The 25,421-nt window shown below is 31.4% G+C and overlaps 3 protein-coding genes across 3 annotated transcripts in view; 1 reads left to right on the plus strand and 2 right to left on the minus strand.

Moving 5' to 3' along the window:
• Positions 1-154, minus strand: part of HELRODRAFT_174170 (hypothetical protein) — a gene marked incomplete at both ends in the record, with an annotated part of 3,697 nt that extends 3,543 nt beyond the window's left edge. Inside the window, one exon of the mRNA XM_009020729.1 lies at positions 13-154. Coding sequence (XP_009018977.1) covers positions 13-154 — 142 coding nt within the window. The remainder of the gene's footprint in view (positions 1-12) is intronic.
• Positions 155-8,865: 8,711 nt separating this feature from the next.
• HELRODRAFT_174171 (hypothetical protein) lies at positions 8,866-11,633 on the plus strand (the record flags this gene model as incomplete). The annotated part of the gene is made up of 3 exons (XM_009020730.1): positions 8,866-9,166; positions 10,552-10,817; positions 11,541-11,633. 3 exons carry the CDS (start codon positions 8,866-8,868, stop codon positions 11,631-11,633), a joined length of 660 nt encoding a protein of 219 aa, XP_009018978.1.
• Positions 11,634-12,866: 1,233 nt separating this feature from the next.
• On the minus strand, positions 12,867-17,770 carry HELRODRAFT_174172 (hypothetical protein; the record flags this gene model as incomplete). The annotated part of the gene is made up of 4 exons (XM_009020731.1): positions 12,867-12,942; positions 13,421-13,526; positions 17,449-17,584; positions 17,708-17,770. The coding sequence occupies 4 exons, from the start codon at positions 17,768-17,770 to the stop codon at positions 12,867-12,869; spliced, it is 381 nt and encodes a 126-aa protein (XP_009018979.1).
• Between the last annotated feature and the right edge of the window lie 7,651 nt (positions 17,771-25,421).

Here is a 25,421-nt window from a genome sequence, read left to right on the forward strand (position 1 = left end):
ATATTTCTCTACCCACGATCCAGCCACTCGTCAGAAGCCGCGGGTAAAGTTGCTCTTCGCTGCCCCCTGAACAGTATGAGACATTAAAATGGTGAAGGAAGTTGCTCGAAACAGCTTTGAATTTGTAAGCAAATGTTTTGTAAGCATCAAACATGTCAACCAAAATCAATCAAAAAGAAAAAATTTTTTCAATCAATTTGACAGTTTTTTTTAATTCTGTGTATTCCATTTTGAAAACATTTGTGTTTTTCTGTATTGATTTGCAATTCGAACTCTACTTGTTCTATGTTCTATGAGTGTTTTACAAAATTTTTAGTTTTCAAATTGTGAAGCGAACAGATGAACGCAAACAACAATCAACAGCCAATAATAACCAAAAAATATTTCAGAAATGTTAAGTATTATGGAGCCAGTGGACCACAAATTATAACGAAAAAGTTGATTCACATTATATGGTGATATGTTGGGTCAATTAAAACCTAGACACAACAAAATAACGTCATTGTTAGTCTTTCGAACATTTACATTCCATTTAAATTCCATTCAAATTCCATTCACCTCTCAATCAAACTTTTGAAAACTCGCGCATAAGAATTGCCACATGAACGTAGAACAAACCCAACCCCAAAATGCGACACCTCTATTCGTGAACAACCCCCTCAGAACAATAATACTCCACATAAATTAACGCTCAATCCGCCAAAACTGGATCAATGTTGACATGCTTTACGTAGTCATTTATATGCAAAGACCATGTTTCTAAATGTAAGGGACGCTCTATAAAACATTATGTGCAGAACAAATTTATGCCCTTCCTTCACATTTACATTAATGCTATATATTATCACTTTATCAATAATTATTATATATATATATATATATATATATATATATATATATATATATATATATATATATGCAAATTTCATTGAAATTGTTTGCCCATTTTGCATTAATTAACTTCTTTATAAGACATTCAACGAGGCGGTATTGTTTGAGTTCATATTTATCTAAAAATGGAATAAAGCTAACAGCGCTGTTTCGGCGTAATGCCATCTTCAGAGCCTAAATATTGTTTAAACATATAATTTAATTAAAATAAATGTCTAATGTAAAATGTGAAAATATAGAAAATAAAATATGTATTAAATTGTGAAATAAATTAACCTTGTTGTAAATATCATAATAACTAAAGTTTATGTAGATTATATAAATAAAATAATGTAATTTAAATAAAATGTTTAGTAAAATAATTAAAATATAGAAATTTTATAAAAGTTTTAACATGGTTGAAAAACGTTAGTGAAAACTAATTAAGAATGACATGTGCGCCAGATATATAATATTGCTGTGTATGCGTTGTGAATACAACTATTGCGGTTGAATATGTGTGATACGAGTTTCCACATCAGACCTACGGATACATAGTTAAATATAAATACATATATGTACATGCAAGATACATATCGATGTATAGATCAAATATTAAGTATCACATAATACATCCAACGACGCAATGACGGTTGTCGGATGACGCTGGGTCACAAACTGCGTGTTAATGGGTTGAAATGTATTCAACGTAGAATGATATTCGTATCGTTGTGGTACACGCAGATCCTGTGGATTAACCCCAACGGCAACAGTAGGTGTGAGATCGTGATATTGAGAAAACAATTGCAAAGTGTGATCAAAGCTGTTATATTGTTTATTGAGTGAGGGTTTATGCTTGTTGATATGAAGGGCTTCTTTAATTTTGAGGCGAACTGGATCGGGTTCATATTCAAGGATCGTTGTGTTGGGATCCAATATGTTCCTCGTAAGCGGTTGATGATGTACCTGTTCCATATGGTCCTTAATGGCACCATTCTGTGTATGCATGGTGAGTCTTCTAAAAAGAGTAGTTCTCGTATGGCCGATATAACTCTCCACAACACAGTGTGGCACGGGACAAGAAAATCGGTATACGAGATTGGTTCTCTCTAGTTTGTTGGGGGGACGTGTGTTGTTATTTTTAACGATAAAGCTGGATGTTTGGTTGGTGTTGTAATAAATTATGAACTTCAGTCGGTAGCTTTCGTTGGGAACGGAGACATTGGATTTGATGATACGTTTGAGCATTGATTCATCAACTTTGTAGTTGTCATGCATTTGATTGAGATAATATAGAGGTATAATTGTTTTTGTCGAGGTTGGAGTTATAGGATTATTTGTTTTGTTGATATAATGTTTTATGGTATTATCTATTAATTGGTATTATCTATTAATTAAATGTCAGATAATATATTGTCTATTTGTGTATAATAATCAATTTTGTTGATCAACACATACATATTGGACTTGTCGGACTTGAAAAAGCCCACCTTGAAAATCACTCAACACTTCCACAACTTGACATTCCTCCCACCCTGCTCATCAAACTTCTGAAACTATGTACTGTTGAAACTCCGTTTGTTGCTCCAGACGGTTCTCTCCATTTGCAAATTGATGGTGTTGCAATGGGATCTCCGTTGGGACCGCTGTTCGCTGAATTCTATATGGCCGATCTCGAATCAAGGATATTTGCTGACCCTACCAACAGACCCCCAATATATGCACGCTACGTCGATGACATTTTCATCATTTGCGAAAAGGTCACCGATGTTAGGTTAAAATAATGTCGAAAACGCAGTGATCTTTATAAGTAATTGTATTTATGATAGTCTCAACCCAATATATATATATATATATATATATATATATATATATATATATATATATATATATATATATATATATATATATAAACAACTCAACCAATATGTATATATATATATATATATTATGTAAACATGGAAATATAAATAAATAAATATCAAAGTGTAAATTAACATGTGTCGGTGCATCGGTGACAGTGAGTGCAAGCAGAGAAATTCAGAATGCATTGCGACGATGACGACGACGACTTAAGAATGACAACGCACAAACCACGCGGATCAACAACAAAATCACTTGAAAGACACACACATGAACCACAATGACAGGAGATATCCTGAATGAAAACACTACAGGACACCATTACAACAGAGATCTTTCAAATTATGAATTGCAGAATACTTTTTTATTGACAAAATGAAACATTTCGTTAACATCCAACCAAATCCAGTCAAAACTTCACCAACCAAGTGCCTAATGATCGATAGAAACTTCTAGATGACCAATATAATTAACTTTACGACGAGCCAATGTTATACATTTTATCCACACCCGCCTGTTTACTCGACTTGTACATGTTTGTACACGTATGCGCTGGAGGTGACGATGGTCGCCGCTAAAAAGCTTTTCCTGCATTTGTATTAAATAAGTATTTATGATATTAAAATGTCTTTAAATAAAATTGTTGTGTATTGCATTAATAAATCGAACAATGAACATAAAACTACAATACGTAAAAAATTTGGAACTTAAATTACAAACTCAATAACACTGACTGAAACAGCCTTGAAGTGATATTTATTTACTATATGTATAAATAAATTTATTAGTTGGGGTCGTATTCTTCAACTTTGTTGTTGTCATTCCATTGTTCTTCGTTGTTGTTGAAGTTAGAATTAAGGCGTCGAGTTGGTAATGATGTTATCATTCTCTGTTGGATATTATTTGGGGTTTATTGATATCTATAAGGAGAGCTTTTCAATTTTTAGATGTTTTGTGTCGGTGTTTTGATAAATTATTTTTGTGTTGTTGTTGTTAAGAATGTGGCGGATCATTGGAGTTGCATGTGTTGATTGCAGGTGAGATTTGATGGCTACTCTTTGTGTATGCATTGTGAGACGTCTTGATAGTGAAGTGGTCGTAAAACCACTATACGAATGTTGTTGACGCGCACAGTCGTCAATAGGGCATTTAAATTCATATATTGCACGATTACGCTTCAATGTAGAATCGTCTTTAGGAGTGCAGTTGTTCTTTAGGACCAATTTTGAGGTCTTACAATTATTGTAGTATATCCTGAGTTTTATTTTATTAGTGTCCTTGATTGGTGTAACTTATCTTTTTTTGATTTGTTTGAGAACGATTTCGTCTATTTCATGTGCCGTTGACATATGATTTTGGTAATATAGGATTATGTCGTTGTCATTGGAAAAACGATTGGAATTGAAAAACTGATGGTGCTAATAAATACAGATATATATATATATATATATATATATATATATATATATATATATATATACATATATATTATCAACAATTTATTAAGCGCATTATAAAATTAAAATTTCTCGAGAGCGCTATCTATTATAAATGAAATCAGTGAAGGTCAATAAAGTACAAATCAATAAAATATTTTTATGTCAAAAATAAATATGTTATTAAGTTTTTATTAAAATCATCAAGCTTTAGTCCAGGCATTCTGAGCGATCGCGGAAGACTGTTCCAGGCAATTGGTCCTGCCACGGCAATATTTCTAGTTGCAGTTTGTAGTTGGGTGGTTGTCACTGCCAGTAGATTGGCATAGTCTGATCTCAATTTTACACCTGTTGAAGAAGCTGGTTTTTTAAGATTTTATTTACTAGATATACTGGTAACAACCCGTTCATAGCCTTATACATAGTGTCGGATTGAAAATCCTAACGATTAAAAAGACTAATAAATAAAACACCACGAAATAAGGAGTTGATTTGTGCGGGCTTTATAAAAAACTGCGATAACTATTCTGATAGGTATTCGGGCTGCTGATGAGTCCCCGGTAGGGACGAAACACGTGTCCAGCCTATCCAAACGAATACTATTCTTTTCTTCTCCCGCTCACTGCTCTTCTGGTTCGGTGTTCTCATCATCAAACGCAACCGCAACAATAGTCACACAAATCTTATAGTTGATTCTTTTTTTCACTGTTAGCCAAAGTAGGTCTCTTAAAATGGGTGTCACATGGTCATACTTTCTACGTCCAGCAGTTATTTTTGCAGCTCTATTCTGTATCGATTGAAAAAAAAACAATAGATCTCTCTGATAATCCATGGAACAAGCTATTACAGTAGTCTAACCATGAATGAACAAACGCATGAATTAGTGTCTGCATGGTTGTTTGATGCAAAGATTTTCGAACGCGGTATAACTGGTAAAAACATGATTTGGATATGGTTTTTATATGATCTTTGAAAGATTATCTCGAGTCAAAAATACACCCTAGGTTTGTTGCATTTTCACAGAATTGTATTTCATAATTATCAATTTTGACTGAATTAATATTAATTTTAGAAAGCTGTTGCCATGTGCCGACAGGTAAAAATTTAGTTTTTTCTTGATTCAACTTGAGACAAATTCTCGACATCCATGTACCTATTTTAGTCAAGCATTTAATGAAATTTTCAACTTTACTTTCAAACAGTTCTGGTTCACTGCTAAATATTATTTAGATGTCATCAGCGTACACATGATATGAAAATCCGAAAGACTCTATTACTTCATATACTTCAGCAGTGTACAGTACAAACAGAATAGGTCCCAGGACTGAGCCTTGTGGTACACCAGATGACATTGCTTCAATACCAGATAATTTGTTCCCGAAAAAAACCTGTTGAGTTCTGCCAAACAAGTACGAATTGAACTAATTAGCTACAACTCCAGTAACTCCGTAATCATATTGTAGGCGATTCATCAGGATTTGATGGTCTACGCAATCGAAGGCAGCACTCATGTCCAAGAATGTAAGCAACGAAACATATTGTTTATCAATTGCCTTAAACAACTCAGACATAACATACAGCAGTGCTGTTTCAGTTGAGTGATAACGTTTATATCCAGATTGAAATACTGGTATTAAGCTATTTTTGTGTAGATGACTCAGTAGCTGACTGGCAACAACTCGTTCAATAACTTTAGAAACAAAGCAAATGTTTTATATGGGTCTGTAACATTTTATTTCATTCCTATCATTTTTCGTTTTCTTCAAGACAGGTGTAATAACTGCGTGCTTACATTTATTTGGAAATACTCCCTCTTACAAACATAAGTTAACGTGGCTTGCAAGAAAAACAATAAAAATATCTATATGTTTTTTAAGCACATGAGTCGGAAAAGCATCTAACATACAGGTTTTGGCCGGTAGATCAAACACAATTTTCTTTATGTCTAGTTCCTCAACGACGGCAAAATTTGTGAGCAGAAAATTTTCGGTAAACCTACTTTCTGTCAAAAGTAAGTTTTTCATTAATACTAATAGTATGCTTGATCCGATCGGTCTTTTCTTGAAAAAAAAACCCATAAATTGAGAAGCGGTGATGTCAACATTATCATATCGACATGTCACATATATATATATATATATATATATATATATATATATATATATATATATATATATATATATATATATATATATATATATATATATATATATATATATATATATATATATATATATATATATATATATATATATATATATATATATATATATATATATATATATATATATATATGCGTTTTTATATGCCGTTATGTTATCGTATGCATGAGGTGTTTGGATGTTGTCGTCATGTAGGCTACTTACGAGAACAAGTGATGCTGTCTTGGTACAAAATAATGTTAAGAAACAAATGAATAAACAAATAAATAGCAAATGACATGTCACACACACATACACACACACATATATATATATATATGTGTGTATATATATATATATATATATATATATATATATATATATATATATCCAGTAACTCCGTAATCATATTGTAGGCGATTCATCAGGATTTAATAGTCTACGCAATCGAAGGCAGCACTCATGTCCAAGAATGTAAGCTGAAATGAATGAACAGAAGAAAAAACAAATGAATGAACAATGAAGGATAAAATAAATGAACAAATTAACAAACATAAAAAAAACTTGCAAGAAGAGAATCTACCCCCTTCAAAGTGCTGGTTTACGGTTGGTTTAAACCGTAGCGAAGCAAATAGGCAGTACACGTACAGTTACATGATACAACTAACAAATACGCGTACAATCACATGAGCCGACCAATAAACACACGTACATTGGCATCTCGTAGCAACCACCGTAAACAGAACTCGACATAAACAATTATTTTTATTTATTAGCATCGTCATTGAATCTCATGCTTTCGTAATGACGCCAATGACTGTAGATATCAATTCTCACCAAGCGTCAAAACAATAAACGTCAAAGAAGCTGTTGAAAAGTACTAAATAACTTTAAAATATTGTTTTCATCTCTTCAAAATAATTAGATTTTACTGCTAGGATGCTTCCGTAAAATAAAAGTAATTTGACTCGCAACATTTTTATCACGAATAGTTATATTGTTGTAAAGTTTTAGCCTATTTAAAAATTTAAACATTTAAAGAACGCAGACAAAAATAAAATTTTTAGGTGTTTCATTTTGCAATGCAACACTTCTGTACCAATGCAACACTCCATCCTATATAAATGCATACAATCCTGAACAAATGCATACACTCCTGTACAAACGCATATATTCCATTGATATTATGTGGTATAAATCAAGTGTAGGCAAATAAGCTAAATGTTGAACATTCGTTTGGAAACAACAAAAGTTTTTTCTGTCTCAATATTAATTATGCTTATGATGCAGGTTTGTAAAAAATATTTGTCGTCAGAAATGCAATAATTGATAAAAATCACACCATGTTCTGCGTTAGTTGACTTTCAATTTAACTTTTCGATTTTTCCAACGGTTGATCGAAAATCATTTTCAAGTTTCTTTAGTTCAAAACCAAAATTTTTGTTTATTTTATGCATGATAGAACAGAAAAGCTATTTTCGGTATTCCTATATCATCTTCGGTGTATTTTCGGTATTCCTATAACAGCTTTTCTGTTCTGTCATGCATAAAATAAACAAAAATTTTGGTTTTGAACTAAAGACAATTTGAACACCAAAGGTGGTATAAGAATACCGAAAAAAGCTTTTCTGTACAATTTTTACAATATTCTACCGAATGTTTGGCGTTATTATGTTTGTAGTTCGTTTTTTCGATTTTTCTCACTAAAATTTTTTGGAGAACGTTTAGTTTATTAAAATTCAAAATAAACTTATTTTTTGACTTCATGCTGCAAATAAGGCCATATTTCGATTCCGAATGAATCATCATCAGTGCAAGTTGATTTATATAGGGCAATATTTACTTCGTGAAAATGAACTTAGATGGAAATTAGGTGTCAGATTTCTTTACTGGCTGGTCCATCCTTGATGGTTTTCTTTTCTTCATCAATAGCATCGTTTTCTTCTTTGTCATTATTTACAATGCTAGTTTTTATTACTTTTTTGTTTTCATTGTTGATTAAGCGCCGGGTTAGGAGTGAGGTTGTCATTTTTTGTTGTATATTTATTTTTGGTTTATTGATGTCAATTAGGACTGCTTCTGCAATTTTAAAATGCGTGTAGTTGGTGTTCTGGTATATTACTTTGATGTTGCTGTCGAGGATTTCACGGCTTATAGTGATAGAGTGTGTTGAGTCCAAATAATATAATATATATATATATATATATATATATATCCTTGATCCATTTTCTTGTTATTTATGTATGTATGTATATAAATGTGTATTAATTTTCATATTGGTGGCCTGTAGACCAAAATGTTATTTAAAATTTTTTTCTTTTGTGTTAATTCTGGTTAATAAAAGATATTTGATTTGATATAAATATTTGATTAAGACTGTTAAAAAAACAATTAATGATTAAAAACACAGCACGTTCCGCGTTAGTTAGCATCCTGTTTAATTTTTCTAACCGAAGATTGTAAATCAGATTAAAAATTATAAAATTTAATTTATAAAAAAAATTTAAAAAATTTTTTTAAATCCGCCACTGCTCTCACTATCATAATTGCCAAACATGCTTAAATGTTCTGACATGGTTAAAACAAATAAAAAGTGCTTATATTTTGCATTTTCCTGTCCGTTTATTATATCTTCGTTTTGTTTATTTTCGGACAGAAATTTGGTCATAAGCGAAAAAGCGAAAAAAAAAACTCGTCAGTCTAATTTTGGTCACACTAGCAAACATTTGGTGAATTCATTAGTAAAATTTCAAAAAATTTCAACTTATTCAAATTTTGGCACCGTGTTAATGTTATCAAAATCAGCCCCTGCTCATTATCATACATGCCAAACCACAGACACTACGGACAATAAGAGTAAGTTATGTAAAATTGTTTAAAAAACAAAAAAATTTAGAGAATATAAAACTGAGAACAATTCTTACATGTACGCGTGCAACTGCACTGCTGTACTTGGAGATAACAAAATGAAAAAATGACTGACATGCATGCCAGGGAATGCATTGGAAAAACACATCAAAACGATTTACATTTAGCAATTTCGAATGTTTAAATATTTAGTAGAGAAAAATTTGGTTGTATCTACATCATATCCTTAATGTTGATATTGCAGTATCTACAATATATCATTAACTTCAATGTTTATTCTAATTTCATATTAACAAACCAAATAGGTTGCTTTACAAATTTTTAATTATTTTTATTGGTACCTCTATCGTATTTTAACAATTGTGTTATAAAAGAATAAATAATGTTTTAAGTCAAGAAAGAGTTTCTATGCCGACAAACATACGAAACAAAATTTATTCTCACATTTATCGAGATTAGAAATGCCAATATCTTTCAAGAAACTACACACATCGAAAGCAGGAGAGTAGTGCCGCTCTGTATGAAGTAAGTGCTTGCTGAAGAGAAGACGACAACGTCTAATGTATCACTCTGCCATCAATCATGTTCCATTATGCGTCTGTAACTAAAATGGAAGTATCATTGAGAAGCTTGCAGCACGAATGCTTGCACACTTTCAAAAAATCCTCTCAAAAGTTTTTAATTTCCACTACGAGTAGACGTCATCCATTGTTGTCAAAATTATTTCAAATGATGATTAAATGATAATCCGATTTAATATTGACATTGTGATACGAAGATGGAAACGACGTAATGAAGAAGACATGAAGTGATGAAAATTATGAGGATGAAGATGATGATGAGAATGAAGATGATGATGAGGAAGATGATGAGAATGAAGATGATGATGATAAGGAAGATGAGGAGGATGAAAATGATGAGGAGGATGAAGATGATGATGAGGTTGATGAGGATGAAGATAATGAAGATGATGACGAGGAGTAGGAGAAGGCTAGAAAAACAGCTCGGAGTTGTTATAAAATGATGTAAATGACGTAAGCCACGACAATAATTATGAACTGTAAAACTAAGAAATGTTTCTATATAAACGCTGGTGGTGACTAAAATCGAAATAGGACCATATACGCTTCACCAAGAACACCCACTGTTTTTTTATTTATTTTAATAAATTGGATAATAATTACAAAATTACTGTTAAAAACATTGAAAAGCTCAACCGTAAACTTTCAAAAGCTAAAAATTCGGAAGATTTTATCAAATACCGTATCAATTATGGCCTCCTTCCAGTCCATATATAAATACATATTTATATTCAACAACATCAACAACACCAACAACAACATCAACAACAACATCAACAATAACAACAACAGTGCCAACACTGCCAACCCACAGCGCAAATATCAGTTGCAATTGGAACATCATCAATAGTGACAACCCTAACAACAACATCAACAACACCAACAACAACAACAGCATCAACAATAACAACAACAACAACAACAGTGCCAACACTGTAGATACCAACGCCAAAACCCACAGCGCAAATATCACTTGCAAATGGAACATCATCACAAGAAGCGAGAAGAACCACAGCGATGATAATAATAATAACGTTAACAATAATAATAATAATAACGTTTTTGAATATTGTAAAAATAATATTAATAATATGTAGTTAATTAAATAAATTAATTCGCGCTTCTCGGCTGAGCGTTGATATTTACCTTAACAACCATAATTTAAACAATCTTGCCGTTAAAATTTTAAAAATCGCGTTTTATATTGTTTTTAGTTATTAAATTTATTTTCTTGGTTTTCTGTTTTAATTAAATAATTTATATAAATTAATAATTACTTGTTCCTTCTTATCAAATATCTTACATACCTTATATATAATGCACTGGAGATGAGTTATCTATAACTCGAAATAGCTTTAAATAGCTGCAAATTTATTTAATAAAATTTAAAAAAAAAAACAATAAAATGTCTAATTTCTCTGAAATTAATAAATTAAAAAGAAATATAAAAAAGTTGAACAATGTTGAAAATAGTGTTGAATTTTTGAAATGTTGCGTTAACAACAGTCTGTTACCAAAACACACACACACACACACACACACACATATATATATATATATATATCATATATATAACATACAAACATCATTATATATATATATTTTTATTTGAACATTTGTAGATCGCCAGTTATAATATTGGATACTTTCACAGGCACAATATAAAGGAAAAATATAAATAACATTAATTAAATGTCAACCAATTTTAATACAAATCAAAAATGTAATCTTAACTAAACTTAAATAAATGCATATAATTTTGCTATTTCCTTCCGTTTCAGGTTGTTGATGACTCGACATCACTTGGTGGATTGTTGCTGCTGCCGGTTTCCACTCCCTTATACAAACTAACTCTGGCCAAAAACTTTCACTAAAGATCAAATCAGAAAATTTGCTGACAACGAAAAGACGAAATGAAGTTGATGATTGATCTTCGTCTGCCATTATCTTCACGATATGCGAAACAATAAAAAACGGGTAATTTCTCGCCAAGATCGTTCTCAGACGCAGCACATTTCTTCACACTGCTGATATGATAAAAATTTATTCGTCTTTTTATTTTATTTGCCGATACTTTGGACTCTTTTGCTCAACGTGAGCCGACAACGACGTTTGGGAATGTCATTCGAACGTTTTTCAAAGAAACGACTAGAGTAAAATCATCCGTTTCAACTTCATGATGTTTTTGCAACATCGTTAAATGTAGAAATTTGTTTCACGTTATCTGTAACATCATTTGAAATGTTCGCTGGTCGTAATTTTTGAATCCTGCCCGTGTGAATTTATTTTGTTGCTGGAATTTTTTGTTCTTGGCACTTTTTCTTATGTCGTCCAAAGCCTCGCCATGCTCTCGAGACAAAATCCGTCTTAATATCATTTAAATTACTTCTAATTGTATTTTTGAACTGCGTTTCACATCTCAAAATTCCAGAATAATAATCAGAACAAACAAATGTCAAACATTTTCTCAAAATCTTCATCGAAAATGCATTAAACTATGTTTATAGTTCGCTAAATCCCTGATTTTTATTATCACTCGCAGATTTCTGACAACAGCTGGCCTCTTGCATGAGTATATTTCTGCTTGCTTGCATATCCTATAGTCTAAAATTTTCACTAACAACGTTTGCTAACTCAACGCTATCTAACTCGTCCTAATTAAATTACAAATAGCGCATCAAAAAGTTTATCATTCAAAAGATTTTTAGCCATTTTGTATCTCTCGACGTCTTCAACACGATGATAGCAAAATGTCATCAACTAATGGTGACGACGATGATGATGAAAAACAAAAACGATTGCATTGTACATTTTTCAAAATATTTCAAAATTTAAAAAAGGGGCGAAGCGAAGTTTTTAACAACGTTAATGCTTCGAATTGACTTCTCACATCTTCCTATCCTCTCTGGAAATAATTTAATTCTACTATTATTAATAATACGGGTTTATATTTGGCCTACATCAAAATAGTATTTGTGCTCGCCTACTTTTATTCACATAACATAAACTTCCAACATTTTTTTCTTACTTTCACGAACTTTTAACATGCCAACGTGAAATCTTTCAACATCACGGCGCACAAAACTAAAACGCCTGTTTTACGGAACTTAGTACAAATACATTTGTGAAGAGGACGGCCAGCATTGATGCTTCAAAGATAGTCTGCTGTTGCCGTCTTTACTGCTGTCGGAGAAGGTCATATTAATTAGTTAATTAATTAATTCATTCATTCATTCATTCTTTCAATCATTTGCCCCCATCGCAATGATCCTCAGCTGTTCAACGATTTTATTTTCAACTTTTGTTCCAACTTCAAGAATGAATTAATGTTTCCGTGCTCGGTTTAAAAGTTGCCAAATTCACATGAGTAATTGTGCGAAAGGTTTAGTCAAGCAAGATTGATCGTGGCGTAAGAGATATATGTTCACAAAGATTAGAATCATACCACGTAGCGTGGTGATGACGACGATGAGGAGGATGCATGTTATGGTAATAAGGACCAGGACCAAATTTGGAAGTCTGGAGGGTCCAATGGGAGAAAAAAATAAAAACTGTTCGGTGAAGTCTTTCAAAAGTGTGTTGCCATGAACAAAATTACTTCAACAAACAATGTTGAATTGTTTTTCTGTCAAAGACATTTTATCACAAATTTAAAAGCCACCTCAGCGATTGGGTCGATGTTAATGCTCTGCTTGTGTAAGTTATGTCGCAGGGAAAGCTGAAGACGTTTGGACAAGGAGACTGTGAAAGTTTAAACAACATTGGTACTGGTGATGATGGATGTGTGTGTGATGATGATGATGTAATGACTTTAATAATAATAATGATGATGAATATGATAATGTTAGAATAAGCATTCATTATGATTCAATAAATGATGACGGTAGTGGAGATGATGATGATAGTGGAGATGATGATGATGATAATGATGATGATAAGGCGGAAAAAAGAAAAAAAAAAGAAAAATGATGAAAATTTTTAAAGTGAAATTAATGAGAAGTACAAAGATTGTTGACAGTCAGGCGGGAAGGAGGCAGATAAATTTTGACAAACGCTTTCATGACGGCGGCATGCACGCCAATACGAACGCGCGAGTACAATGCCAAGCAAAACATGCTGATGCAATAAGCCAACATCTTGCATTATAAAACATCAAATGAGCTTAATTGTAAATAGTAATGACGATCCAAACTATCCTATAAACGTAACTGGCATATTGTATCTAAATATCAGTTTTAAAAACTGCCGCGTGTACGAAGAAGAGGCCATCCTAGGTTTGTTGCACCAACCACTGCACGTACATGCACTGCCCGCACGCACACTTCCTCTATAGCACTGGCTCGAATGATAACACTGATTCTAATAATGATAACACTGATTTCATATATAATAATTAAACCTAAACGCCCGGTTTACGGTCGTCTTCTCACTTCTTCTTAACTCGTGTTAAACACTTTTATGCTAAATCTAAGCTTTCTTTTTCTGTAGTTCTTTTTTTCTGGCACTCTCTACCTCTTTCTCTGACTACTTCTCTATTACTTGCAAAGTTTTGAGCGGATCTCAAGACCCATCTGTTTAAAAAATATCATTTAGGAGCACCGTTGAACATTGCCAGAAATGTCGCTTTACAAGATGATTGATTGGTTGGTTGGTTGTTTGAATGATTTTAAAAATCATGTTTTGGCGTGCTGAGAAGTAAAAAATTGAATTATCAAAACCGCTACGCATCAGGTTCTGTTAGAACTTCGTTTTGTTAAATTGAAGAATTGGGATTTTTTTAATAAAAATTTTAAAAATAAAAACAATTAAGAAATATTTTATTAATTTTTTGCATTTCGTAGTAATTTTTTCTCTTTTCAGAGTTTGATCATTTTAAAATAAAAAGAATAAAAATGACAAAAATAATGAAAATGATTGAGGTGACAGACAAGAAGACGGACTGTAAGAGGTAGGAGTCAGCACGATGTTGCCATGCGGGCAATGAAAACGCAGATGAAAGCAATTACTTGGCTTCATGTGACTTTGATGGAGGATTGGGTAGTGAGGAAAACGTAGAGGGTGAGATAATGATAAAAAGATGAGGATGAGAAGAAAGAAGGTGAGAGGATAATAAGGTGAGTGGCTGCCGAAACAACAACCCGCCAATTAAATTAATACCGCAATAATTGCAAAGTTAAAATGAAACAACGTTGCTGGCCTGCCTGGCCTGATGATCGTAAAAATAATAGAAGCACGTGTATCAAATTTCTTATGATCGTATAATAATATTAATAATAACAATGATAATAATATTATTAATGTCATTTGTGCAGCGCCCTATGCATAGCGTCAGAGGCGCCCGGATGAACAAATGTCAGCACGGCCACCAAAGACCTGTTCGAACAGATGCTGCTTCAATCGCTTCTTGAACATTTTATATTTTATGACCATCATGTGTATTTACATTAATAATATCTATATTAATGACAACATATTTACATTAACAATAATAATAGAAATAATATTAATATTAAACAAACATATGTGTAATAGAGTAATGCTATGAAGAACGAATGTTCTTTTCGAGCAAGATATTGCAGTTTTTTTTATTTTTTAGTAGCGCATACAAAGGCGGTCCTGTGAGTTGTTGCAAACGGAATAACCGAAGTAATGCAAATTTCGCATGGTCGTAACGAATAATTGCATGATTAGAGCTGAATGTGTTTTCATGAACCTCTAAAAATATTTTTAATATTCCACGCCATTCACGATTTGGAAACGCCAGAAATAACCAAATTACAAATAAAACGAAAATAGCCTGTCAAGAACGTTCCATTGCCGCATTTCAAGAAAGTTGAGGCACAAAATTTTATACAGTGGCGACAACTTTAAAAAGACATGTTTTCAAGTACTCGCAGAAACTTTCTTTTACATACCAAAACCTTCAATAAAGACTTTTGAAAAACATTAAAAAATGTAGACAACATGCAAATGAACCTTTTTTGTTCTCACAATATATTTATCACAACAAAATAAAATTATGATAATAAGAATCTCTAGTCATTAAAATGTTCACTAAATGACCAAATGTGTTTTTTATTTGATGTAATTTTTTTCAATTTTGCCAATGATTTTGTGAAATTATTTATCTATTCCATTGATATATTTCAATTTCAAAAACTATAAAAGTGCCATTCATTTTGATGCATTCATTGGTTGAAAGGACTTACAAAAAAGCTCACTTGAAATTGTTTGAATCTTTTATATCTTTTAATATAATATTATTTTAATGCGATTGTTCAATTTTGCAGGACTTGATGCTTTATCATCTAAAAATAATAATACGTAAAAAAGTTTACAAGTCAAACACTACTACTGCCTTAAAAAAGACTTGGGCATTATTTGAAGGAAGGTCTTCACCTAGATAGGAAAAGTGCCGGCTCAACGTATTTTGCTACCCGAAGCAAGATTCCAATTTGCCGCCTTAACTAAAAAGCCCAAATGTATTAAAAAATACCTTAAAGTAAAACTAAGAGTGACGTACAAAAACGTATATTTGCTAAACAATTAATTCAAACAGTGCAAACACAAAAAGCAAGCAAAAAACATACAAAATGGGCATATTTTAACATGATTTAGTGAAAGGAGTATACTTTTCTACTCTTTTCAAATGTAGGGTTCTTACACAGACCATAGTCTTCTGAACCACTTTAAGCCCCGTTAATAATAATAATAATAATAATAAAGTCTTCAATAATTCAGTAAAATCCAATCTTATAAGAAAGTGCCTCTAGCCTTGTGCCTAGAGTCGGCACTTGATAGGACCACCATCTTGATCAAGCACAGAGTTTCAAATACGACAAGGATGGTTAAATATAGAATAAAGTTTGATTCTTGATTTACAGTTGTTGTTAAATAAATTATAAAAAATTATGAAATGAAATTTGCCACAATCTACTAAAACAAAACAACAGTCTGCGTGGCTAAATTCATTACAGATTTATTACAAACTAAAACATATTAAAGCGCATGATGCTAAGCCAGATGCATTTGAAATTTTTATTTCGTGGCAACACAAGAGATGATTTTGTTCACTTTTTGAAAATCGCTGCCCTACGTAACAAGAAAATCCTAAAATAAATAATCTTAAAAATTTAAATGTCTATGCATAAACAAATTTAATTTTAACAACATTCTTTTAATTTTAATGTTTTTTTAAATAAATGTTTACAAAAATTTTATGTAGAAAAATGTGTTAGATAATGAGTCACCCGTTACACTCATTAACATAATTATAAATCCTTTACCCTTCTTAGAACATTATTCAAATAGAACATTTAGAAAATTTTTGAAAATAAATAATTTAAAAGACATTTGTTTGTTATTGTATACTGAAATAATGCCCAAGTGGCGAGATGGTTTCATTATTTCAAGTGCACGCACATCACTACTGACTGTGTAAACAAACTATCGTGCGATGGCGAGGATAATCATGTTGACGTTGATGGGGGTGGCAATCACAATACGATGAGTAATGGTAATGATGTTATTAGTAGAGCAGAAGTCGGTTAATCGGTCCAGTCACTTATTAGGACCAAATGTTTGTAACGTAATCGAATCTTATTAAGTAAATTTCATTTAGCTTGATTAATCAGACCAAAAAGTACCTAGTTAAATAGCCAGCCAGCCACTTTATCGAATCGCAAAAACCTTTGCCCGCCGACAAGGAGATGCGCAGTTTTTCAACGTTCGACTTTGAGCCAAAAGTGATGTGAAGCCCTTCCGACGTTGGATCTAGCCAACTCTGACGGGAGGCCAAACAAAGGGCAGATTTTATGAGAGGTAGCTTAATTTGGTTGACGACATTTTGTCAATTTTTCTATTTAAACGGTGCTTTTGTATACAAACGCTGTTTTAATGTACAACAAGTAATATATTTTAAGCAAATTAAAACAAAATAGTTGTTGACTTTTGATAACGGAGAAGTGACCCCTCTAAATCTGCCACTGAGTCCTACTATGATTGTCCACATTTTGTTATGTGAAGTTCACTTGTGCGACAGTGCATTGCATGTGTGTTGTGTTTTAACCACTATAATGTCTAAAAAAGTTTATCCCGAAAAAAAATTCTATTTTTACGCAACTGACGCGAAAAAACAATGACATTAATGACTTAACATTGAAAAAACTGTTAATCTGATTGAAACATTCTTCACGTTAATTTTATATACATGTCTCAAGTACGTTTGTACTCTTCATTTATTGCTGAAAAATGTACTTTTCCTATTAAATAATTGAACGAGGCTATTTTTAACTGCGTTTTCGACCTAATTGTTCCTAGGGTAATAAATATTATAGCGTTAAATTTTTGGTTCAAAATAACATGCTATGAGGTGCAAAATGTTAATGGAACCAGTTGTATCAACTGATTACTTTGATCAAATTGCGAGGTGGTCCGATTAACCGCATCTATCATATTTGAGAACGGAAAATGAAAAGGCATAACGAATCGACGATCGTAACAATGACTCAAAACGTTACAAACGCAGAATAATTATTGTGGTTTATTAGTAATTAAATGACAATCTTTTGTACTATTAAACCTATCTGCTTTTCTTCTCAGATTCACATTATTTCTGTTCAATGCAGAATAGAATATTAGAATATAATTAAGGAACATCCGGAACATCTTCGAATTTGATTAAAAAATATTACAAATCATCCACTTACATCTACTACGCATGGATTTATGTTCCTGACAGCAAAAATTCTTTGTTATAATTTATTGGGAGAGGAATGACCTCTCATGTTGCTACAGCAATTCTTTCTTTAAATTTTTTATTGTTGCGCAATACATAGATTTTAATTAATTATAATTAAATTTTTGCCAAAAACAATGTAAAAAATAATGTTTTATGGTTTATTTTCCTTTTTTTTTCCATGTATATATTTATTTAATAATTTGTTATGAAATTTTTTTACATTGTTATTTGCGTTGGCGGATCAAGGATTCTATGGTGTGGAGATGAGCTCTGAGGTTGACGACTTTTGCTTGTTTCTTATTTTTAAATTAATTAAATATATAAAAGCAGAGGAGTTGTTGTATTAAATATAACTCACTAAAATTGTTTGGGTTTGATGGAAGGGGATGAAGGCTCGTCCTTCTCTCCGTTACACTGTTGAATTCGAAAATAGTGTTTCAGATTTTTAAATATTTTCTTTTTCCATGGCTTTGTATGCTTCTCTGAATTCGCCATTGGTTATATACAAAATGATAATGCAAGAGCATTTTCCACCAATACAGTTATCCATAAATGCAACTCCTTGTGTACGAAACATAAAAACTTTAAAACCACCTGAAGTTTCCAAATTTGATCAGACGGGTAAGGTTGTTTTCAACTTTCAGATCGGAGGGACTTTAAAAGTTTTTATTATAAGAATTATAACATCATTAATATCGTTATTTTTATCATAATAATCATCGTCATCCTCTTTTTCATTTTTTTCTTCATCCTAATTATCCTCATCGTTACCACGGTATGATTGATTTGGATGATGTCTCATAAAGTGAGAGAAAACCAGCCAGCAGTTAAACATCGTTAAAAATTCTGTGGCGGAGGAAAATTGGAACACATTTAAAATTAGGCCCGAAATTAAAAAAATGCAGCAAAGGGTTTTGCAATTAAAATCAAATCAAAATGGTTTGAAATTGAGATTTTATGAAGAAACATAAGCTTCCATGAGCAAACACACGATTGTACGAACATACATGCGATTATATGATGAACACGCATACAGTTGTATAAACAAGCATTCGATGTACGAACTGTCAAACCAAAAATGCGTCAACGCTGAAACAAGGCTCATTGTGTACAAATTGTACAAATTCACACTCCCCATTGAAGGCTTAGCATCGTACATTGATGCCAGCACAAGAGATCTTTCTCGCTGGCTGACTGCATAAGAGAGTGGAACGATGAAGGAACCAAACTCAACAACAACACAACAATCACCAAAAATTTATTATTCAACAACACGTCAGTCATTTTTGGCAACCAACAATATACAAACTTCCCGAATGCAGAAGCCACTTTAATTGAAACTCTTAAGACCGGCAACAAACAACGAACTACGAGCTAGACTGTACTTGCCACACGCAGGCTTCTCAACAACTACACATGCCACAACAGTAATAACAATAATTGCGTTAACAATAACTATGATATTCGATATAACAATAATAACAAAAATTATCAACGTTTAATTCTCATAAAACAAACAAAGAATTAACATTGTAGAAACACAGTATATATATATTTCAGTACTATGGCCTCATACACGACGTATCAATTCGAACACCGAATATGGAATAGTAATACCGACAAAAGCTTTTTGTTCTATCATACTTAAATGTTCTATCATGCTTAAAATAAATAAAAATTTTGGAAAACACCGTTAGAAAAATCGAAAAATTGAATAGAAAGATACCTAACGCGGAACATACTGTGATTCTCATTAATAATATATATATATATATATATATATATATATATATATATATATATATATTCATCAACAATATATATATATAATATATTATAATATATATAATATATTATAATGATATCATAATATTAAAAATAAAATTGAACCAGAAACGGATCAAAGCTTAGATTGCAATTCAGAGATTATTCTTTACAGTTGTATTTACGACAGTCTTACATATATATATATAAATGTGTGTGTATGTATATATAAGATTTAAAGCATATCTAATTTAGTTTTACCAGATATGCTTTATTCTTAAGATATATAAAGCATATCTGATAAAAGTTAAATAATAGCATTTTATAACCTTTGCATTATTAAAGAGAGAATAATGTCTGAACATACCGTGTACGTACGTACTTAGGTATGTACGAACGCATGAATCTACGTTCGTACATACTACATACGACCAACATATGAGACAATGAGCGTAAATGCGTGCACTTTAATATTGGCGTTTGTATGAATGTAGCAATTGGTGTGTACGAGGCACAAAAGCTGCAAATGCATAAACAGACTTGATGACAAACCAACCAACCTGGCATGGAGAAGGTTGCATCATCGCTGGAGTTGTTTTCGTACCGGTGTTGATGTTTTCCGGCTTGTTGGTTGTAGGTTGGGTAATATGTGGCTCAACATTACACAACTTCTCTTGTTATGTTCTTCAAAAATGCCAACAGACATTTATGAACAAATTTTAAATATAATCCGCTCGTTAAACAAAAAAAATTCATTTAACTTTTTTGTAGCAATTCAACATTAAAATGGAACACTAAACATTAAACATTCAAATGCTTATAAGTTGAAAAAGTTTTAAGGTTATGTGCAATATTTTGAAATTATTATTATTACAAAAATTACAGAAATTGTATGAGTTAATGTAATGAAAAAAAAACCAATTCTTTGCAGCGTTCAGCAACTATATCCTAAAAAATTCATTAGAAACAGCACTGATGACAATTCTATTTCTTAATATTTATAATAAATTTTTTTACGCTAAGTGTTATCACAACGTAGGTATTGATATTGACGGTAACTGTTAATTAAGTTTTTTAACGTTTTTTGTCTTAAAACAAATCATCTACGTTGATAACTGTAATTGTTAATTATGGACGCGATCGATGGCTCAGATGTGAATGAATAGTAACAAAACGTTCTCAAATGTGTAAGTGTGTGTGTGTGGCCATTCAAGGTATTCAACATCACAGTTCTTCAACTATTCACTCCTGTGCAAAACTATGTACACATGTGTATATATACATGGATTATATGTATATACATAATGTATGTATGTTATATATACATACATACGCACGTATGTTTGTGCATCCGTACATAAACATGTATTGTATATATACAAATGTACAGTATATGCATGCAGGCATATCATACCGTACATACTGTACTTCATGGCTCTGTTCCTCCGTGCTTTCGAAAAAGCCTTGCATCGTAATGAGGTCTGTGTAATATTTTCTTAAAATTAGTTGCTATTCAAATCGATTTTTCTATTAAACTGGAACCATTCTGCATTCTGATGTGACGTCATCGATTTTTTATTCCTTTTTTGTGATCTCTTCTCAGTTACACTATATAAAGTTAAAATCTCAAACGAAGACAATAAATAATAACTTTTAGAGTCATCGAGTGATTGACAACTTTTATAATTTTTTCGACTATTCTTATGTTAGAGATGTTAAACTTACATAGCAAGAAAAACAAAATGAACAAGTCACGGTATTCTATTAATTTTTGTTTTATTCTCCAAAGGTTGGTTTAATCTAACTGAGAGCAAGGCATTACATAGAGAACCTATACTGGCCCTTGAACGCATCCGTGATCATTTTTAATGTGCTCTAGGCTCTGTTGTCATTCTTCAATTTAAATATAACAGGGTTTATAGTAGTTTGGTAGACTAGTTCTGTGTGAGAAACATTGCCAATTAATTGTCCTAATATCCTGGTTCCCCAGGCTTGATCTGAAAACTGTTGGTAGACTACACGGAAACTATCTCGTCATTCAGCTCATTCCAAGTGTTTACCACCCGTCTGCTAAAAAAATCTTTGCTTGATTTGTTTGTCTTCTTAAAAAGCTTGTATCTATAAACTCGTAGTCCTCTTCTAGCTTCCAATTAAAAAATCTGGTAAATGGCGTATCCTCTTTTCCGGTAATCAATTTGTATGCATGTATCATATCCCCTCTGCTTCTTTTTCTTTTCTCTAGAGTAGTCAGTTCACATTCTCTCAATCTATCTTTGTAGTGAAGTTTTCTAAGACCTGTGACCATCATTGTTGCTATTTGCTGTAGCTTTTTAAGAAAGTCTATCTTTTTGCAAATTTGGACTCCATACCTTAACACAGTATTCCAGCTGGGGGGCGAACTAAAGTTTTATACAAATTTATAATTATCGTTTTCTTTCTGCTGTTTTTCTAATAAATCTAAATATTTGATTTGTTTTGGCCTCTATCTAGGCCATATTTCGATTCTGAATGATTATTTGCAGCATGAATTTGGAAAATAAGTTTATTTTGAATTTTAATAAAACTCCAAAAAACTTTGGTGAGAAAAATCGAAAAAACGAACTACAAACATATTAACGCCAAACATTCGGTAGAATTTATAGAATATTGTAATAATTATGGTCTTTTACCAACATGGTCATATGGTCAAATTATGGTCATATATATATATATATATATATATATATATATATATATATATATATATATATATATATATATATATGACCATATATATATATATATATATATAATATATTTTGGGTCAATTTTCATCGATAAACGTAAACCAGCAATAAATATTCAACTAAATAATACCAATATTCTTCCAACAAAGAAACACATGATTAACTTTAATTCTAATTAAGTTACAATCAAAGTCGCGGTAAAAACAAAGACAGAACAATACTATATAATTACACTGATGATGGCAGTTGATGCCGAAAAGAGCTTTTCCGTAGTAATAACGTTATTAATGTTTTGTCAAAAATGTCAAATATTAAAAATTTTTTATTTAATCTTAATAAACTTCATCAAGATAATAAAAGTCTCGTTAGAAAAATTGAGAAACTCAACTAAAAGTTGAATAATGCCGAAAACGCAGTGATCTTTATAAATAATTGTATATATAAGCATTGTATGAATTTACCAAATTGTTTGCATTAATCAATTTAAAGTTTGTCTTTAAATTGATTAATGCCAACAATTCAGTAGAATTCATACAATACTGTATAAAATATGGTTTCCTTCCAATATATATATGTATATATATATATATATATATATATATATCATTTGTTTCTTTAATTTTATTTAATCAATGACACCTCTCTATTATATATATCTTATATTATATATAATAGACAGGCATCATATAATATTATATTAAATATATAATATTTAGGCGTCTTTGTGTGTGTGCACGGAGTAAATAAGGAATGTTTTCATAAAAATGTGTGCATTATGATGTCATATTTGTGCAGCCATATATGATTTATAAGACTGTGCTAGCGTGAATGTAATTTTTTTTCCTCTGGCGTCTCGTCGACTGAATTAGAATAATTGATCCGCCTAAAAATAATTCATTTCCGCTTGATTACTTTTTAATGCTTCAAATATTTGAAACTAAGGAAAAAGCCACAGTCTACAAAGTAGATACCTAATGTTGTTTTAGATGTAAACAAAAAGAAATGAAAAATTTTTATGGGTTGAGGTTTTTATAAAGCTGGACTTCATAGCAACGCACATGTGTGTAATTGTCGACGCTGTATTTGGACATTGTAAAAAAAATGATATTGACATAAAATTTTTGATTACAAATTTTTCAGCATAAAATTATGATTTTACGAAAAAATATTTAAATTGCAATTTTTTAAGATGTGAAAATATCTGTGCGAATTCATATGAAAAAGATATTATTTGAGGATAGACTCATGTTTGCGTCCAAATCAATAAGGCCTGGTGACAAACATCTGAAGTTTTATCATTGCAACAAGCTATTTGTAAGTTTTTTTAAAATCGCAAAAGTTTTTTAATCCTTCATTAGAAAGGTTGTTCATAAGTAAATTTGCTGCTTAAAAATTTATTTGTTTTTTTTTCCAATATCACTTTACTAGCCCTCGGCTAAATGCCTCAACATGTAGAATGAGTGCTAAGCTGCGTTCTCTGAAAAGTATGCAGAGAAGAGGTTCAGTATCAGAAAAATATTAGGCTCTTAGTGCAGTAAAAAGTCAACACCCAAGAAACAACACATGTGCGATGTCATTGTAGGCACGTTATTGTACGTTCAGACTAAGTTATGGAATATAAAAAAAATAAGTCACAGATCAAAATGCGAATTTTTTAAATGAAATATATTTGAATTACGATCTAAAAATAAATATTACATAAGTGTGAAGAATTCCTGCAGTGGTTGGAGGAACATATGAACTAATAAAAACTGAATTGAAAACAAATCACACGAGGTTCCAAAAAATAGTGTAAGCCGAAGAATTGCAAAATTTAACTTGAACTACCCAAATATCCCATTTTCGCAGAGTTGTAATAATAATAATAATGGTAATAATGAGTGTGAAGAATTCCTGCAGTGGTTGGAGGAACATATGAACTAATAAAAACTGAATTGAAAACAAATCACACGAGGTTCCAAAAAATAGTGTAAGCCGAAGAATTGCAAAATTTAACGTGAACTACCCAAATATCCCATTTTCGCAGAGTTGTAATAATAATAATAATGGTAATAATTTAACAAAATATTTTTATAGAGATAGTTCAGCGTGATAGAAGGTATAAAAAAGCAAAACAATGCAAAAAAAACAACTTGAATAAGAAGTATTTGGTAGAAAGTTGACAAAATTTGATAACGTGTTAGTTGCGACTGCACTGTAGTTGGTAGCATTCAGTAAATGTTGTCGTCTTCTTTAAAAAAATATTTTAACGATACACAAGTGAACAAAGTGGAATTCAAGACGGAAATAAAATTGCGTTTGCACTTAAGAGAATTTAATTTTTAAAAATTTCAACATCTGCTTCATTGAAAACATGTAAAAAATCTTTAGAACACATGAAACTTTATTTACGCATTCATCTGAAGTGAAAAATTAAATATTGCAAAAACAAT

The sequence above is a fragment of the Helobdella robusta genome (assembly GCF_000326865.2).
Source record: "Helobdella robusta unplaced genomic scaffold HELROscaffold_29, whole genome shotgun sequence".
Taxonomy (NCBI): Eukaryota; Metazoa; Annelida; class Clitellata; order Rhynchobdellida; family Glossiphoniidae; genus Helobdella; species Helobdella robusta.